At 62.5% G+C, this 17,883-nt stretch overlaps 2 protein-coding genes across 2 annotated transcripts in view; one reads left to right on the top strand and one right to left on the bottom strand.

Annotated features, from left to right (window-relative positions):
• The first annotated feature begins 68 nt into the window (after positions 1–68).
• Positions 69–15,048, top strand: NCAPH2 (non-SMC condensin II complex subunit H2). The gene is made up of 21 exons (XM_044429493.1): positions 69–106; positions 2,146–2,326; positions 2,646–2,747; positions 3,684–3,739; positions 4,335–4,416; positions 5,325–5,393; positions 6,929–7,008; positions 7,104–7,258; positions 7,799–7,891; positions 9,193–9,311; positions 9,400–9,471; positions 9,625–9,691; positions 10,039–10,146; positions 10,841–10,894; positions 11,000–11,070; positions 11,527–11,611; positions 12,966–13,034; positions 13,735–13,790; positions 14,372–14,473; positions 14,553–14,702; positions 14,895–15,048. Exons 2-21 carry the CDS (start codon positions 2,219–2,221, stop codon positions 15,033–15,035), a joined length of 1,839 nt encoding a protein of 612 aa, XP_044285428.1. The 5' UTR covers positions 69–106; positions 2,146–2,218; the 3' UTR covers positions 15,036–15,048.
• Positions 15,049–17,073: 2,025 nt separating this feature from the next.
• LOC123023681 (protein SCO2 homolog, mitochondrial) overlaps positions 17,074–17,883 on the bottom strand; it is a 999-nt gene continuing 189 nt past the window's right edge. The window contains exon 2 of the mRNA XM_044430594.1: positions 17,074–17,881. Coding sequence (XP_044286529.1) covers positions 17,327–17,881 — 555 coding nt within the window. The 3' untranslated portion in view covers positions 17,074–17,326. The remainder of the gene's footprint in view (positions 17,882–17,883) is intronic.

Raw genomic sequence — 17,883 nt, 5'->3', positions numbered from 1 at the left:
ACGGCGGCGCCCGCCGGGAGCGTCACTGGGGGCGGTCGGGCGGGAAAGACGAGTGTACTGGCGCCGCCGCCGCCGCCCTGCTGACGGGGAGCCTCGCGGTCCCTCGGTAAGCAGCCCCGGGCCCCTCCCCGCGGGAAGCGCTCTGCACGCCCTCAGGAGCCGCCGTCCCCGCCTTCTCCCCTTCGCTCCGGGCAGTTTTCTTTGGCCCCGGGCTTCCTGAGAGAAACACCGGGAGGGCACTCGGCGGACGTCGCGCGACGCTGGGCTCCCGCGTCAGCCTCGCCCCGGCTCGTGGGCAGCGGGGCTCGTGGCGTCCGGCCCCGGGTGCAAAGCGCCAGGAGGGCTCGGGGGCTGCCGCGCGGCCGGGCTTGGCTGTGCAGCCATCGCATTCCTGTTCCTGCTTCATAGCTCTCTGGCAGTCGGTAAAGCAGCGCTCGGAGAATTAAAAGTTAAAACCGAGCACGTGAAAAGCAATACCCAGATGGAGCCTAGTAGCAGTGCAAAGGTTTAAAACAGAACCTGAAAATAAAACGGCAGAGAAGCCCATGAGGCTTTCGCCTGGCACCTAAACATAAACACCTCCATGAGAGAGGAAGCGGTGTCAGCCCCACTAAAAGAGCGTGTAATTAAGAGGAGGCGCTTAATCTGGACCCAGAAGGTGTTAACCAGCCCCCCCCCTCCCTGGGGCAGCAGCTGGAGCGGGTGGTGGCTGAACAGCCCCTGGCACTCTTGGAGGAAAGTGACCAACCTGATTCACTGCTGTCTGGCTTCAGGCCTGGCTTTGGAAAGGAGACCGCCTTGGTCACCCTGTGGGATGAGCTTTGCCGGGAGAAGGATGGGAGCGCAACCCAGTCGATCCTCCTGGACTTCTCAGCAGCATTTGATACCGGCAGCTGCGGTATCCCTGTGGATAGGCTGGCTGGGCCAGGAGTGGGGGGCGCTGCCCTGCAGGGGTTCCACCAGGTGGAGCTGGGGGTCTGTAGCTTTGACCCATGGCGGTTACGCAGAGGAAACCGCACTGGCGTGATATGCACTCGTAGGCCAGAAGCAGCCTGTGAAGAAGCCTCACTGTTATATTTAGGATTAGTGGCGGTTTTTGGACCATTTTCAAAGACAGCCCCGTGCAGCATGCATTGCGGTAGTCCAGATAAGAGGTTACCAGAGCATGGATGACTGTGACCCGGCTCTTCCTGTCCAGATAGGGACATGGCTGCCAAATCAGTCTAAGGTGCTCCTAGCCACTGAGTCCACTCTGTTGCTCTGTTGTGCCATGGGGCACCGGGAGGCTTCATTTTATCCCCTCTGCTATTTGTTTGCCAACCACCCAGAGAGCCCTCTGGGCTATTAGGGTGGTATATAAATGCAAAGAATAAATAAAATAATAAACATCCACATGAAACTGCTGGGGGAGGTACTGGGGGAGGTACTATCCAGAGGTACTATTAATATGCAGATGACACAGTAATCCACAACCATGGAATTCTCTTCTCTTTGTAGCCACTCACCTGGCTTCTTTCAGTGGGGGCTCAGAGGAAGGACAGCCAGTCATGGTCTTGGGGTCCAGGATCTTGGTGTGTGGAGGGAGACAGTCCTCCTCCCCAAGCTGCAAAGGGCTCTGAGCAGTAATACCTGGAAACAGGCTGGCAGCCAGGGCAGGTGGCAAGTACTGGTTCTCGCTGGCCGGTCCCCGCAAACAGCCTTGCGGCTCTGTTTTGGGCCAGCTGCAGTTCTTTGGCCATTTCTGAAGGCAGCCTCACACCTGTAACACATTGCAGCTATATAGATGGGGAGTTAGCAGAGCACAGGTAACCGTACCTAAGCCGTCAGTGTCCAGGTGTGGGTGTAGCCAGTGTATCGGCTTGAGGTGATCTGAGACCACTCGTACCTCTGGGGCCCACACTGGGTCCAGCAGCATCCCCAGCCTACACGTCTGTGATCCTGTAGCGGGGAACGTGATCTCCTCCAGAACAGGCCGAGTATCACTCGGCTGGGCAGACGAGCTGCACGCAAACAGCACCTCGATCTTGCCTGGATTGAGCCCCAGAATGTCAGAGCACGGGGCTGGTCCAAAGCAGATGGGCAGAAAATGCGCATCTGTGGGGGTGCCTCCTGTTGTGCAGGCTTCTGAGCACTTTTCTTCAACAGACCAGGGAGCTCCAAGCCTAGAGTGCGCTGAGTCGTCCTGCAGCGCCCGCCCGCGCTAGAAGCCAGCGGCTCCATGGAGGACGTCGAGTCGCGTTTCACGCACTTCTTGCAGCCCATCCGGGATCTCACCAAGAACTGGGAGGTGGATGTCGCAGCTCAGTTGAGCGAGTACCTGGAGGAGGTGAGTGACCCTTTGCTCCACGCAGCAGGTGGGCGGAGCGGTGCCTTTGCAGCCGAGCTTGCTGGTGCACAGAGAGCTTTGGGGTTTGGCTGCTGGAGCGCACTGTTCTGACTCGCATGAGCCTGAGGGGCAGCACTGCTGCGTCCCAGCTGGAGCACGCATTCAGCGCACAGCGAGGCTTGGCACCTACTGCTAACAGTGAGTGCCTGCGGAACGTGCAGCGAGCGCCAAGGCCTTTTGCCCGTCGGCCCCAGTGCAGATGCCGTCGATCCGTCCCTCTTCCTAAGCTCCCCTGTGACGCGGTGCTCTCCTCCTGCAGCTTGACCAGATCTGCATTTCATTCGATGGCGGCAAAACCACCATGAACTTCATAGAAGCAGCGCTGCTGATCCAGGGCTCCGCCTGCGTCTACAGCAAGAAGGTGAGGAGAGGTTACAGGTGGCTCGGCCTGGCGGAGGAGAGCCTGGGCCACGAGGAGCAGTTCAGCTCAGGGCGCCTGGAGGCGCTTCAGCTGCTGCTCTTCTCCCATCGAGAGACCAAGACCAATATCCAAGGAGCGGGCGGGAGCACGGCCTCCTCGGTGCGAGGCTATGCCTGAACCGCTTGCCAGCATGTTTATGAGTCAGAGGAGGTCTCCGCCTCTTCTGGCCAGACTCAGCTGGCTGTGAGGTTTGCGGGGATTAATTCTGTCCTCTCAAAGCACTGGAGCAGAGAACCTCACTGGGGCACCAGTATGCTTACACTGGGACCCAGAAAATGCACCTGCAGGCATAAAGTTCGTGTCCGGGAGGGTACCTGCTGCTGGCTGGTCCACAGACTCATAGAAGAGTCAAGTGGGGAGGGGCCATGAGGGCCGTCGGGTCCACGCCCTGCCGGTGCAGGACAAGTTATGCCGTCCCGCTCAGGTGGCCTCTCGATCCGCAAATGCTTCAGGTAACCGTGTGCACAGACGGTCCTGCAAGGATGCTCACAAGAAGCCCTAGGGACACTGGGAGGCGCCGCTGGTCCGCTGACTGCTTAGTGTGGCCATTCATGGACGAAGACGTTTGCTGCCAAAACCTCGCCTGCCCCCAAGTGCGGTGGCCTCCTCACTGTCTCGGATAAGGAGGGTGTTCACTTGTCTTGGACTGAACAGTGTTTGGTCAGCCCCCAGTGACGGGCCTGGTTTCTCTAGATGCCTGTAAGCGGAGGTGCTGGGGCTGAACCGCAGACCACTGCGACGCTGGTTGAGTCCTCTGCCACGCGGCCGCCGTGTGCCCTGGGCTCGGCTCCGCACTGCCAGAAAATGTGCTTTCCCCAGACCGGTGGAGCGCTTCCTCTCGGCATTCCACGGAACCTGTCATTTTTTTTTTCTCAGGTGGAGTATCTCTACTCGTTGGTCTACCAGGCACTCGACTTCATCTCCAATAAGAAGTGAGTGAAATCTTTTGAGGCAGGAGGAAAATGGATTTTCACATGCAGAGGCCAGCAGGGCTGTCCAGCTCCTGCCCCGAAATCCCTCCCTTTGGCCTGCTGCTCTCAGTGATCGCTGAAATAGCTCTTTGCCTTGCCTGGACTCCCTTCTTCAGAAGCGCGTTGTCACGGCACCCTTTTGCTGCCTTTCCTTTTCAGGTTTGGCCCATCATTTTGTGCTCTCCATGTTGTATTTTTCAGCAAGGCAGTTTGATAATCTGTTTTGCGGGGTAGTACAGTTGCCCCTTCCGGAAATGTTGAAGGACAGGAATGGTTTCGAATCCCCTCATGCTTCTCACAGCCATAACGTTGGCGCATAACTCACAAAGGGAAGGAAGAGAAGGTGGAGCGCCTACAAACAGTGCCCACCGTTACCTGGGCAGAACGCTTGCAGGGGGGTTGACATTCTATGCAGGGGCCCTATGGTGCTTCAGGTGGTGAATCTCAAGTATAGAAATCCTACATCGTGGGTTCTAGAGGACCAGTTCACTAAAAACCACTTTAAAATGACATCGTTTGCTTCCCCTTCTCTTCCTGTCTTCACCCCACCTGTTAGGCGTGAGAAACTGCCTGCCTCAGTCAGAGAGGACGGAGCCGACAAAGATGTCAGCGCTAGATCAACGGCAGAAGAGGAAGGGGTGAAGTCCGGGGCCGTGTGCACGGAGCGTGTTTGTGTGGTCGCGCACGCGGCCCAAAGTGGGGGCCCTGTGCCTGCAGGCGGGGTGCTGAGCTGGCAGTGGGACCGTTCGCATCGCGCTCGACCAGGACTTGCTTGCTTGCCGCTTCTGGCCCCAGTTCCTGGCCTGCCCTTAGAGCCAAGGAGGAGACCCTCTGCTCCGTCTCCTGCTTGGCAGCTGCTCAGACGTTTCAGGACCACCCCGTTCCAGGAAAGCTCCTGAGCGGGCCTTTTCTGCACTATAGTTTATGCTTGCTGTGTGTTTGTTACAGAGCTTTTAAAGTTGCAAGCGATATTGGAGCAGAACACAGTAACTTTAAGACAAGATACAAAAGATGGAAATATATGCAACGGGCTCAGTAAAGCCATGGCTGAGCCTTCAATCACTTGGATTCCTTCATTACGAAGCTTTTAGGGATCTCGGTGATCAAATGTGCAGAAAATGCTGTGGATGGTCCCTAGCTGATTTCCAGACGGGGAGCTGTGTCCGTCTGTTGGGGCTGAAACAAGGACTGGCACAGCCCAGGCTCAGCTAGACAGAGAAAACCCTCCAATTCCCAGCATGCCTCGGCCCGCAGGGGGCATAGGATTGCGACCAGGACCTTAAAAGCAGATACTTCTATTGTGGCATAAGCTTTCCTGGCCTTAATCGGGTGGGGATAGCTCCATAGATGGAGTTCAGACACGTCTGGTGTCGTTTTATTTTAAAGCTGTGACCTGCCATATTGGTGGGGCATACCTGAAAAGCCGTGGGCCCACCTTTCCTGCTCGGTGGCCTCCCGTCGCCCTACCTGCCAAACAGCAAAGAGATGCTCTCTTGCCTGAGGCAGGTACCTGCCTCTGACAGCTTCTCTATCTTTTTCTCTGCAGTTCCTCTCTTTGAATGACATCCGGGATACCAGCAGAGCAAAGGAGTTGAGGGACGGCCAGCAGCCCGTGGTTCGTGATTTCTGCCTTTGCCTTTGTTGGGGATTTATGGGGCTGAAGGGGATGTGAGAGGCCAGGAGGCCAGGAATGCCTCTGCTGCCACCCCCAGAGAACATCCAAGGCTTCCTGGGCACGGAGGAGGTGACAGTCAGACAAGCTAGACTTTATTCCACTGGATCTGCACGTAGCTGTTTGGCACGTGCCTAGAATGGCAACAGAATGCTTCCGAGTTAATGCTGGAGACCCGTGGCTCGCACGCAGGGGAAAGCACGGCCCGTCCTTTTCCCAGGAAAGACGGGTGGCGACACCCTGTCCCACCCCGCTGTGCTGCCCGAGCGCTTCCCGCTTATTCGCGCTAGTGGCCCCAAAGCAGCGCAGGGCCACACGTTCTGTGGGAACACGGCCTGCGGGGTGCCGCCTTTCAGGCTGCCTTCTGAGCTGCTGGGAGGCATCCGGCTTTCCTCTCCCAGGAACTGCTGCCGCTCCGCTTTGCTGATTCCACTCTCATAAGCGCCACTCCGCTGTGTCGTCCCCCCTGTCCCCCACGCCCCCCCCACGATCTTCTCTGAAGAGGCCTTTCTTAATCAGGAAGCCAATCCACCCCACCTGCCCCTTCCTGGACTCTCCCCAGCTCTTGTCCTGGCTCCTTGAGGGGCCGTGTTCTCTGCAAGGGAAGCAAGAACCCTTCAGCCTCTCCTGCACTGTGGGGTAACTGTCATCCCCCAGCTTACTTTCTATGTGGCAATTTACACATAAGCAGTCCCACCGAATGGCGGTTCTAAGCCGTTGCCCCAAAGGACCTGGTCTAGTATGTCCCCAAATTCAGCTTCCTACCTCATATGGTCTTTTCCCCATAAAGTGAAATGTACCCGAGGCACCAAGGTACCCCAGAATCTCTGTAAGAATAGTTGTGCGGGGTACTTTATACCCCCAAAATAGGCCCCTCAAAAAGGAACCAAGGTTCAATCCAGATAATTTTGGTCTCTTTACAGCTGAGGTTTTTTTTAACTCAAAGCCTCCAGCAAACAGAATTGAAATCCATGAGGGAAGAATTGGAGGGAAAGCCGTGCAAGGATTTTTTAAAAAACTGGTAGGCTGAAGTGTTGTTATGCAGCGAAAAGACCAAAGGGCCTGTCCCCATCAGGCAGATTTTCTTGATTTGCGTAGTATCAGGGATGATTAAACCTTTAATTATCTGTTCTGGCTGATAGCTGGAACTAATTCTTGTGCTGACTGAAACCCCAAAGGAAAAAATTCATCCAGAACAAAGGCATTTGAGATGCAGCATTTATCTTGCCTGAAGCCCCTTCACCTGGGGCACAGAATGACCCCAAATGCAATCCCAAAGTGGTAGCAGGATTTGTGTTACCACAGAGCTCTTTGGCGGGTAGCTTCTGTGTTGAACAGGGAAGGAGTGAGTCTCCTCCAGGACCTGCGGATGCATTATCGATCCTGCCCCAAACCACAGGACGTTATTTTTCCATGTCTCCACCCCTGCCCCTTTCCGGGCCTCAGCTCTCCAGGAATCCACTGTCTTGTCTCTCCAGAATGACGACGTTGTTCCCTTGACGCCAATGCCCTTGGTTCCCCCAGAGGAAGCAGAAAAGACGGACAACCTCCTCTACAGGTAACCCCTTCACTCGCCTGAGCCACCTGGGCGCTCCGGCTGCTCCCTGAGGGTGGCCGCCGGCCGCGGCTCATCCGCATTCTGCTTCCCTGCAGCCAGAAGGGGGAGCTCTTGGCCAGCCGGAAGGACTTCCGCATCAACGTCTACACCCCGCACCACACCGGCACCTTCCTGCTGGAGCTGGCGGGCGCCTTGCCCCTGCGGTGCCAGCCTGGGCGGAACCCTGCATGGGGCAGCGGCAGCTCCATGGGTACGGATGGCCCCGAGCCCTCGCTCCCACCAAGGCCACCCTCCGGGCCCTTAGGGGTCCCTCCTGGAATGGGACGGGCACACCCGAGGAACGCAGGTGGCGCTGAGGCAGCGTCCTGGAGGACCGGCCCGGTGCCCCCCGAGCCCTCCGCTCTGCCCAGCAAGATGCCTGCGAGTGGCGCGCCAGAGCAGCAGCCGAGAGCAGCGCTGCCCCTAACACTGGGCCGGGGCCTGTGCGGAGGGCGCTGAGCACCAGTGCCCCGGATGCAGCCGGCTGCTTGTGAGGGGCTCCTTGCTGACAGTCCAGGGGAGCCGGCCTGCTGGCTGGCTGGGCGGAGGCTTTCCGTCCCTGGGCCTGAGGGGCCCGCTCTCGAAGGCGCTCAGCACCCTCGGCCCCCTGGCTTTGTTGGGCCGCGTGGCTGCCCGCTGCCCTGGTCTGGCCCGGAGTCTGCCCACCTGCGATGGCCACTGTGCCCGGCTGCGTGGCAGGAGGCGGGAAGGCTCGTGGGGGGCCCTGGAGACAGTGCTTCCTCTCCCGCAGGGCCGCTGAACCTCGTCCCTGCAGCTGGGTCCACCCCCATGGAGGTCAGCGTGTGCACAACGCCCGTTCTTGCCCTGAACTTCTCCGAAGGAGGTGAGTGAGGGCTCGCTTTCCGCACTGAAAGACAGCCGTTCCGGGGCAGCATCACCAAGTTCAATCCCAGGGAACCGCCTCATTCGAAAGCTTCCAGAACATGGGCCTGGCTCAGGTTTCTTCCTGGAAAGCCTCACGGGTCATGCGCTGCCTCCCAGCCAGCAAATGCTCGGGGCAGCTTACGAGCTCGTGGCTGTCCGGCAGGCCAGGCACCAGCCTGTGGGCCTGCCGTCGCAGAGGCAGAAGCGGGCCGTGCGCCTCTGGCACGGAGCGTCAGGCCAGGGACTTGTGCTCCCGAGGCTGCAGCCAGCCAGAGGAAGCCTGAAGCAATCCAGGCTTGGCTGCAGGACTGGCTGAGCGAGTCAGAGGAACAGAGCGAGCCAGAAGGGGCCTCCCGGGCCATCTAGTCTGACCCCTGGCTCCAGCCGGCTCCGCTCACGACATGCCCACCACGTGCATGCCCAGCCTATCCTTGAACACCTGCACCGATGGGGTCTCAACGACCTCCCGGGGAAGCCCATTCCACACCCTGGGGGTCCCGACTGTCAGGAAGTGCTTCCTGGCACCCAAATGGACCCTTGGCTCCCTGAGCTCGGCCCCGTCGGAGTCCCGGCAGCAGCGGGAAGCCCTTGGCCACGTGTCCCTGTCGGTGAGCATCTGCATACGTGTCGTGGCGGATGTGGCACGCTGTGCTGCGTGCGCTGCTCCTGGGTGCACTGCGCCCCACCAACGTGTGGGAGAGCTGTTTCTAAAATGGGAATGTGCACAAGCACCCCGAAGCACAGGCCCCGGTTTGGCCGCTCTGTTTCCTTAATGCTTGCACAAAAGAGCAAGACCCTGAGTCGATCCGTCTCCCCGTTCCCTTGGCCACGGACCCATCCAGTCCGTGCCTGCTGCCAGAGCCGGGAAAAGCGCTTGGCACAGGCCACCCGCAGCTTCTTGGAGTTCATTCTGGACCTAAAAAGGAAGCGGGAGCCCCGCGTGGCCGTGGAACTCCCAAGGGCCACGCCACCGACCGGCTGGCCGTTTCTCCACACTGCCCTTCTGGAGGAAGACGTGATTTCGGGGCCGGGGATTTGGGGCGGTGCTGAGGAGCGGCACGGCACCACGGGGCGCGTGCCTGAAGGCGGCCCTTCCCAGCGGTCCTCTGGCGCCGCTCAGCCTAGCGAGCCTCACAGCCTGGAAGGCGCTCCCAAGCGGGGAGGCACTGGGAGGAGGCGGCGGGCAAGTGGCCGCCCGGGGGCTCCTTTGCAGAGGTCGGCCGTGAGATCGCTCCTCTCTCTTCCCTCCCCGCCTGAAAGGAGATGTAGACGCACCTCCCTGTGACGATGGCGACGACGGCGGCTTCGCATGGGACGTGCCGCAGGAGCCCCCGGAGGCCTCGCCCGCTGGAGCGGCAGAGCGTGTGGCACTGCAGGCGGTACTTGCTGGGGAGGCGAGGGGGGCCGCCGGGGCCGCCCTGCCGCCGCCGCCGCCGCAGGGCCCTGACAGCCCTGCCTCTCTTCCAGAGCCTCCCCCAGAGGAAAGGGTACATGCTGCGGGAGAGAGCCCCCGCCCCGGCTGCCAACACCCACCCCAAGGTAAGGGCAGGTCGGGGTCAGCCATCTGCCGCAGCTGGTCCCCGGTCCCCCACACAGCACAGCACGGGCAGAGCCCTGGGCACCTCCCCGGCATCGCTCCCCCTGTGAGCCGTCCTGGCCCCGAGTCTCAACTCCGGGCCCTCTCTCTCCCAGGAGCTGCAGGACCCTTGGCGCAGCCTGGACCCCTTCAGCTCTTCTGAGGACAAGCCTCTGAGGAGAGGTACCGGGGCACCTGGGGGGATCTGACTGGGGAGCCCACCCCGGGCCTGCAGAGGGTCCCGCGGACACCAACGGAATGCGAGGAGTGATGCGCCCCCTAAGTCTCCCCCCGAGATCCGGGGGTCACACCACGTGGCCTGGTGTCTCGTGGCGGTCCCTGGTCCCCGCAGACGGCAACCACCGGGGCGGGGCGGGGCGGGGGACTTGCCCGTCTGGGGCTCTGGTGCTGGCCAGAGAGGAGCCAGGGCTGCGGGCTGGTGTGGGTCAGGAGCCGGCCTGGCGCCTGTTCCTTTGCGCCAGATCCCAGGTGCCCCCCCTTCCTCCCCCCCCTTGTGCTCTCTGCCACAGGCAGGCCTTTCACGGTGCCGCGTGGCCTGGAGGATTTGCCCGGCACCAAGCGGAAGCGGAGGCTTTCCAGCCGGCTGCAGGAGTTCACAGCCTGGTTTTCGGCCACAGGTGAGCGCCCGGCTTCTGCCGTCTCTCCCGAGGCGGGATGCTGCACCTGCGCGGGTCCAGCCGGTTGTGCGGCACGAGGGCTGTCTTGGGCTTGCGCATCCGGTGCCGTGGGAGGGCTTGAGGCGGCCTCTTACCCCGGAGGCGCCGCCTGGAGCACTGCGTCCCGTGGTGCGAAGGATCCGACTTACTGCGGAGGCTGCAGGCTCTTGCCATCGCTCTTTGTGGTGCAGCCTCAGACTCTGACTCGGCGCCCCCAGGAGGCGCCCCTGGCACCCCCCCGCCCAGCTGCCTCTCCCGCTGGTTGTATTTTAAATAAGCGCCTGGACACCGGCAGTCGCACAGCGACTCGCCACCTCCAGCCTCTTCTCTTGTGGCCGAGCGCGCCCCTCGCCCTCCTGGGCCCCGGCAGGGCCGGCTGTGCCGCACTTTGCTTGGGCCCGGCTGCCGGAAGCGGAACGGAGGTGAGCAGCCCCCTCGGAGGCTGGGGGGCCGCCGGTGAGCGAGGCGGGTGGGGGCTCGGCCTGCTTGGGGACGCGTGGCAGGGAGGGGGGGCGCGCTCTCCCGGGGCTCCGTGGGGGTGCGCATGCCAGGGTGTTCTGCGCGCCACCGGACTCCTCAGCCGGGCGCTCAGCGCCTTCGGTGCCGCCTCCGCCTAAGCGGCCTGGCCGGGCCGGGCCTTGCCTTGCCTTTGCAGAGCACAGCAGAGCCGACGGCCAGAGGGGCCGGAAGAAAGGCCCGACGTTCGCCGGTGAGTCCGTGCGGCTTGAGGCGGGGGGGGGGGGGCCCCCCCCCTTTGGCCCCCCCCCCCCCCTTTCCCACGCCAAAAGCCCCCCCCCCCCGCATTTCTGGGCAGATCTGGAGGTCCTCTACTGGAGGCACGTGAGGGAGCGCCTGGCCGCCCAGAGGAAGCAGCAGAGGAGAGTGGTGAGCGGCGTGACTTGCCGGGGCCAGTCGCCCCAAATCTGCTTCCGCCCACCCCGTGGAAGGAGCCCTCGCCCGGCAGCAGAGCCCGTGTCTCGCAGGAGGAGGTCGGGCGTTCGGAGCCGCCTTCTCAAGGCAGGGCCGTAAAAGCTCCTGCCCGAAGCGCCGGGAGTTTCCTGCCGGTCTGTGCCTACGAGATGGGTCCAGCGGACCCAGCGAGGCCGAACCCTGCAAGGCCGCTTCCCACGGAATCCCAGAGTGGCGGAGTTGGGGGGGGGGCCGGAGGGGCGACCCCCCGCGCAGTGCAGGACTCCCACAAGGCAGCCCCCCGAGTTAAACCACCCTCTCAGAGGGCTGTCCAGCTGCACCTTGAAGGCCCGCCACCTCCCCCAGCCATCGGCTCTGTTGTGGTGGCGATCGGGAAAACAAGCCTGCCGTTTTTTCTGCTTTCAAATGAAGCAGGGCCCGCTGTTGGAGGAACCGGGTGCCCCCGAGGAAGACCGGGAAGACAATTTCTTGGAGAACGCCAGTGATGGTGCAGCAGGTACCTGGCTTGCCCAAAGCGTAGGGATATTTCTCAGGCGACGGGAAGCGTGGGCGGCCCTTTCTTGTTGGCAATCCCCGCGTCTTCTCCCCCTGCCCCCCAATGCTCTGAAACAGCCCCCACTAAATCAGCGCGTCTGTCCTTGCAGAGGGAAGCCAGCAGCCCCACGGAGGGGTAGTGGCTGGTTCTCCAGCCTCGAGGGGAAGCGGCCCCGTCTGCCACCCTCACTATTCCGTTTCAAGCCAGGAGATGTAATCCTCCGAGTTCAATAATCCACATGTCAAAATGCTCGTGCCACAAGGGCTGTGGCTCTCCGGGCTTCGCGCAAGAGTTGCGGGATCTCCACCGCGGACGGTTTTAGCAGCTCCGCCCGAGTGTTCTCGTTTCTGCCCCCGACCCCATTCCTTCCCAGGCCCGGAGTTACGGCACAAGGGGTCTGGATGAGGCGGGCGGAATCTGTCAGGGTGCGATGTGCCAAGTTGAGCACTCTCGCCTCCGGCCGACCTTGCTGGGGCTTCCTCCTCTTCTGCGCCTTCAAAAAGCGGTAACGGGGACCCCTAATGAAGTCGCTCGTAATGTGGCCAGGCCGGGCAATGCGGAGAGCGCCTTGCGGACCAGCCCTGAGCACGTGGTGGGCCTGAGGGCTCCGGGCCGTGAAGTCTTGGCCGAGACAAGCCAGCGCTCGGGAGGCCCGTGAGCTGCAGGCCCCCTGTGGGCGGAGCCAAGCGGCAGAGCGTTCGTGTAAACTGGGCCGGATCCAGACTCGATGGTAGCTAAAGCAGGCCTACTGAACGCGGTAGGGCTAAAGTGAGCCTTGGCGAACTGAAGTCCCACTGATTTCTGTGAGCCCTCTCGCACGCGGGATCCGTGATGCTGCAACGATTGAAGGCAACATGGAAAGGGCAAAAATTACGGCCAAGGCACAGATCCCTACGGATCACCCACGGCCTCCTCCGGTGGGCAGGACATGCTCTGTGTCCAAGAAAGCCACACGTGTATAGGAACCTCCAGGGTACGTTTGTTTCTATGGTTAGGACCCCGAGGGTGTGGAATGGGCTTCCTCGAGAGGTCGCTGAGGCCCCATCGGTGCGGGTGTTCAAGGACAGGCTGGACGTGCATGTGGTGGGCATGTCATGAGTGGAGCTGGCTGGAGCCAGGGGTCAGACTAGATGGCCCCGGAGGCGCCTTCTGACTCGCTCTGTTTCTGTGTTTGCTGCTAGCTGGAATGGGCTAGCTAGCATGCTGCTGGGGCAACCTGGGGGCACATTCATTGGTGGCTGATGTGCCCAAACATTTCCCCAAAAGGGTGATTCTTTAATGCAGCTGCCCTGACCGAGGTCCTTTCCTTCCACAGATGACTCTCTGGAGCATGAAGCCATTCCCCTGCTCGAAGCCCCGGAGGAGCTGCCCGAAGACCACACAGGTAACCGGCGGGGGGGGCATGGGTCCACCAGCTGCCATCTCATGACGACGGACAGCAAGCCCACCCCTAGCACACCCGGGAAAATTCCTCACGAGGAGGGTGCCTTCGGTCAGGTCAAGGCCGATGCTCGTCACCCAAGGGCCCACGGCTTTAGGGAGCGGGAATTAATACTGGACCCCTGCAACTCCCCCTCGTCCCCCTTTCCTTCCAGCCCAGCTCTGGCACTTCCAACCTGCTTTCCTTAGACACTTGTTTAACAGTATGTCTGAAATGGGGAGCTGTGGTCAGGGTCAGGGTCTGCAGGCAGAAACCACAGTTCTGTTTCTGTAGTCATGGGAAGCCTTTTGAAAGGGCCAGGCCGAAGCCCCCGAGCTGGTGCACCGTGCGTGGCAAGCAGCCCGAGCCGCCCTTCCTGGCTCGAGCATCCGAGCCACCTGGCGTGAAGGCCCCGTCCAGGCGGAGGGCCAGCAGTGGGCGGGGGCTCAGCAGTGGGCGGGGGCTCCGTGGGCTGCCGGGCCGGCTGCAGGCGTGCGCAGCCCACCTGGAAGCCGGGGCAAGCGGGGCGTCAGTGGCCCAACGGTGCGCGTGGCTCCTCTCCGCTCGCCGCTTCTCGGGGCTCCAGCGGCTCCCAGGGTGCCTCGGGGTGGGCTCGCTCCTCCGAGATGCCGACACGGATGCCTCGTTCTCGCTTTGCTTGCAGCCACTGCTGACGTCCCCCCTTCCCTCAATTACGAGGAGCTGGTGCAGAGGAAAGTGGTGCGTAGCCTGTCCTGGAGGGCGGGGGGGGGGGCAGGATCCCACCCGCCTCACAGAACCGGACCGGCTCGGCTTCCCCTTCCCCCTCTGGCTGGGCGAGGGACCGGGGGGGGGGAGCGCTCTGCTCCGTGGATGCGGAGACGAGTGGCCAGGCCAGGCCGCCTGGCTGTGCCGGCCGCTTTGCTGGCTCCAGACCTCGTGACAAAGCTGGCAGGCCAGCTGCGGGAAACGGGTCGCGCCCCGAGAGAGGCAGCGGAGCCCCCGGCACTGGGGCCGCCAAGCGCCCGCCTGCCTGCTTCCTGTCCCGGGCAGCCCTCGAGCAATGGTGCTCTGGGCCAGGGCGAGTGTGGTGGAAGACGCAGGGGGCGATTTCCCTCTGGCCGGTGACCCTTTTGGTGAGGGTGAGCGCAAAATCGCCATTGCGTGCAGGAGTAAGCCGTCCCCGGGAGGGCCCTCTGGGCTCCAGTCCTGCACGGCTGATCCAGAGCCGAGGACCGTGCGTGTTTTAATTTTTCTCTGGGGACCTCCCTTCCCTGGACCCAAACCTAAGCGGCCCCCCCCTTTTCTGCACGCGCTCCCAGGAGCTGTTCATGACGCACTCCCAGAAGTACGCCCGCCAGACGATGCTGTCCCAGCATGTCCAGGACTGGGAGGAGAGGATGGGGCCGCAGCTGGAGGAGCAGGTGAGGGGCAGGGCGTGCTGCTGTGGGGCAGGGCAGGGGCCGCGGGTTGGCGCTCCTAAGCCGCGCTCTCCCTGCACAGGAAGCCCGGACGGCCTTCGACATCCACAGCTACGGGGACCGCCTGGGCTCCCTCCTGGGCCGCGTGGGCGAGTGGCGCTCCTTCGCCAGCCTGATGGCCGGCCGGCCGGCCTTCGAGGTCTGTCGCTCCATGCTGGCCTGCCTGCAGCTGGTGAGTGTGGCAGGGGAACATGGGGGGGGGGGGCACGCACGCAGGAGCAGGGCTTCTGGCGTGGTGGTGGCAGCGTGGGTGTCCAGGCCTGGCCCGTCCCTCGGGACCCCCTCCCCAAGGGCTGGGTCGCCCCTTTCCCAGGCCCGGCCCACGTCCACGCCTTCTGGCCCTTCAGCGCTCGTGTTTCCCTAGGCGAACGACCACACCGTTGAAATCTCCCAGAAGCCTGGCCTGGAAGAGGCGGTGGACACGATGGCGCTGCGCCTGCTGACCCAGGAGAAGGCGCACGAGCGCTTCCGCACCTACACCACTCCCTCGCTCGCCCAGCAGTGATGGGCCCTCCCCCAGCCGCGCATGCGCATGTGTGTGTACATATGTATATGTCAGATGTCTGTACAGCCTTTCCCAGCTGGTCGGCGCTCGCCTGCCCCCCCCGCTGCCTCCTCTCTCGTCGCTTCCCTGCAATAAACGGCCTGGAGAGCCACACGCTGAGTGCTGCTCAGCCCTAAAGCGAAGCGGAGACGTCTCGCTCGTCTGTTGGGTCCAGCCGGGCGGCGGGCGAGTGCGGCGTGGGAGCGGCAGGGCCACGTACGGCAACCCTCCGGCCCTGTGCCTTCCAGCCCTTGGCTTTGCTGGCCGGACGGTGGGAGCTGTAGTCCAGGAGAGCCGCAAGGCTGGCGCAGGCAAGCCAACTCTTGCCACGGCCCAGCCCCCCCTCGGCCACCTGCCTCCTTCGGCGCAGCCGGGGCTGGAGGGCGCGTCCTAGGGAGGGGAAGCGGCTCACACCCGTACCCTCCGGGTCCCGCGGGTCGGCTCCTCGCAGAGCAGCTGGAAGGCTGCCTGGGTGGCTTAAAGGCAGGCCTCCGCAGAAGGCTGGCAAGTCCAGGGCGCTCCCCCCACGGCAGTGGCGGCCTGCCCCTCGCCTGCGAGGCCCCCTGCGCCAGCTCCCGCCCAGTCAGCCTTCGGCCAGCGTGGCCCGCTCTGCAGCGGGGACAGAGTGCAGCTGTGCTGGCCCAGCCCAGCCGCCGCCTCCTGGGAAGGTGCTTCTGGACCTGCCCCGCTCTAGCCCTGTGGCTTCAAGCCCACCTCCCGGGAGCAGCCGGGCAACACCCTTCCCGGCCACGCGGCTGCCCAGGAGCGAGAGCTTCAGCAGGAACCGAGGGGGGGGCTCTCGGATTCGCCACCTTCAGCCACTGGGGGAACGAGGCACAGGAGGCATTTTCAGCTGAGCAGCCAGCAGGAATGGCGTTCTCACGGTTTAGGGACGGGTGGGAGGAGCACAAGCCGTGCTGGGGCAGACGGAGGGCCCATCCAGCCCGGCCGTGCCGAGCCGGCTGCCCACAGGATCCCGGGCAGGATGGGTGCAAGGCCCACCCTGCACAAACTCCTGTGTCACTGCTTCCCGTGACGGTGACCTCCATCACTCAGGCTACTCCCCTTCATCTGCCCCACCCAGGGCAGACGGGCGGCCAGTCTGGGTTCGAGTATGATGGGAAAGACGCCTCTCCACTGCGCATCATTTTGAGCACCTCTGTCATGTCACCCCTTACCTTGCTCCAAGGGAAACAATCCCAGTGGTCAGGTGTGGGGGGGGGCTGTACCACCCCTGCCGACCATTTCTGCTGCCCTTCCCTGCGTTTTTCCAGCTCAGTGGTGTCCTTTCTCAGGTGCAGCGACCGCACACGCACACAAGATTCCCAGTGCAGGCGCACCGATTTTTTTATAAGGGGAGCACCACCTTGGTAGTTTTTCGTTCCGTTCCCTATTATGCCTCACCCAGAGGCTGCCCCTTCCATGGCGGCCACGTGCTGGGCTGACAGACGCTCCTAATGGGACCAAGGGCTTTTTTGCCACTGGTTCGTCTTTCCCTGTAGTTTGAACCCGCTGGCCTGAGCTGAAAGGTTTGCACGGGATGATGGGGATCAAAAGAGCTGCCCACATCAGTAATGTGTGTGCCCAGCAGGCCCACACAAGGGGGGCTCTGGCAGGAAAAGCAGAGACCACAAACCGGAAACGCCTAACTTTTGAAAACTAGTAGTTAAAACTGCAGATTGGCTGCGGCCGCTTGATGGCTCCGTTAAGTGGATTTGGGAAGTATCTCGAACACCGTAACAACGAGGCTGGTTTCGCCTGTCTGAGGGGAAGGAGGTGGTGGAGACAGCATTCCGAGCTGGAAGCACAGAAATGTTATAATATTAATTCCAAACTCTCCCGGTGGAATACTACAGGCGACTGCACCCAGCCTGCAGGCTGTGCTCCATTTCGTCGAGGGGGGAAGCCTGCCCCCTCACGGAACTGCAGATTTTAAAAGAAAAATGCCATGACACACTTGCGAGAAATCGGGAAACCACGTTAAAGAATGCAAGGGCTCTGCACAAAATAAATCGAACATTTATAAATCAAAGTTTGCAAGAATAGTCCCATCCGCACGCATGTTCCACGGCAGCGCAGTGAGGCGGCAGGCACACCCGAGCGCAAAAGCTGCGGTTCTCTTCGAAGGGCCGCAAGGGCCGCAAGGCGGTTCTCTTCGAAGGGCCGCAAGAAGTCCACGGACACGGCTGCCCCGCTCCCGGAGGAACCGGGGCTCCTGCGCGCTCAGCTGCGCCCCGGGGCGCGGGGCCGGCTCAGCCCACGAGGCTCTCGTAGGTCTCCATGTGGCCCTTGATGCTCTGCACAATCTTGGCCTCCGTCTTGTACCGGTCGTAGTAGTCCACGAACAGCCCGTCCGGGCCGAGCAGGTACAGGATCACCGTGTGGTCCACGATGTAGTCGCCGTCATCGTCGCGGGGCCCGGCGCTGTAGTAGACGCGGTAGGCCCGGCCGGCCTCGCGCACCTGCTCGGGGGTCCCGGTGAGCCCCAGCAGCCGCGGGTGGAACTCGCGCACGTACCTGGCCACGGCCTCCACGCCGTCCCGCTCGGGGTCCACCGTGACGAAGACGGGCTGGACGCGCGGCAGCCGCGCCTCCCGGTCGAGCAGCTCCACCACGCGGCTCATCTTCTCCAGCTGCTCGGGGCAGATGTCCGGGCAGCGCGTGAAGCCGAAGTAGAGCAGCACCCAGCGGCCGCGCAGGTCGGCCTTGCAGCACGGCCGCCCGGCGTGGTCCAGCAGGCGGAAGTCGCCCTGCCCGACGGCCGCCCGGCGCAGCTCCGCCAGGCGCCGCGCCCGCGCCTCCTGCGCCT

Source organism: Varanus komodoensis, unplaced genomic scaffold, assembly GCF_004798865.1.
Source record: "Varanus komodoensis strain SLA01 unplaced genomic scaffold, ASM479886v1 scaffold1, whole genome shotgun sequence".
NCBI lineage: Eukaryota > Metazoa > Chordata > Lepidosauria > Squamata > Varanidae > Varanus > Varanus komodoensis.
The sequence above is the reverse complement of the archived record's forward strand: the minus strand, read 5'-3'. Positions and strand labels throughout refer to the sequence as shown.

Excerpts from the sequence above, each read along its gene's own strand:
- NCAPH2 (XM_044429493.1), top strand. The coding sequence starts at position 2,219 with ATGGAGGACGTCGAGTCGCGTTTCACGCACTTCTTGCAGCCCATCCGG. Across the intron at positions 2,748-3,683 it reads CCTGCGTCTACAGCAAGAAG|GTGGAGTATCTCTACTCGTT; the intron begins GTGAGGAGAGGT and ends TTTTTTTCTCAG. Across the intron at positions 9,312-9,399 it reads AGCGTGTGGCACTGCAGGCG|AGCCTCCCCCAGAGGAAAGG; the intron begins GTACTTGCTGGG and ends CCTCTCTTCCAG.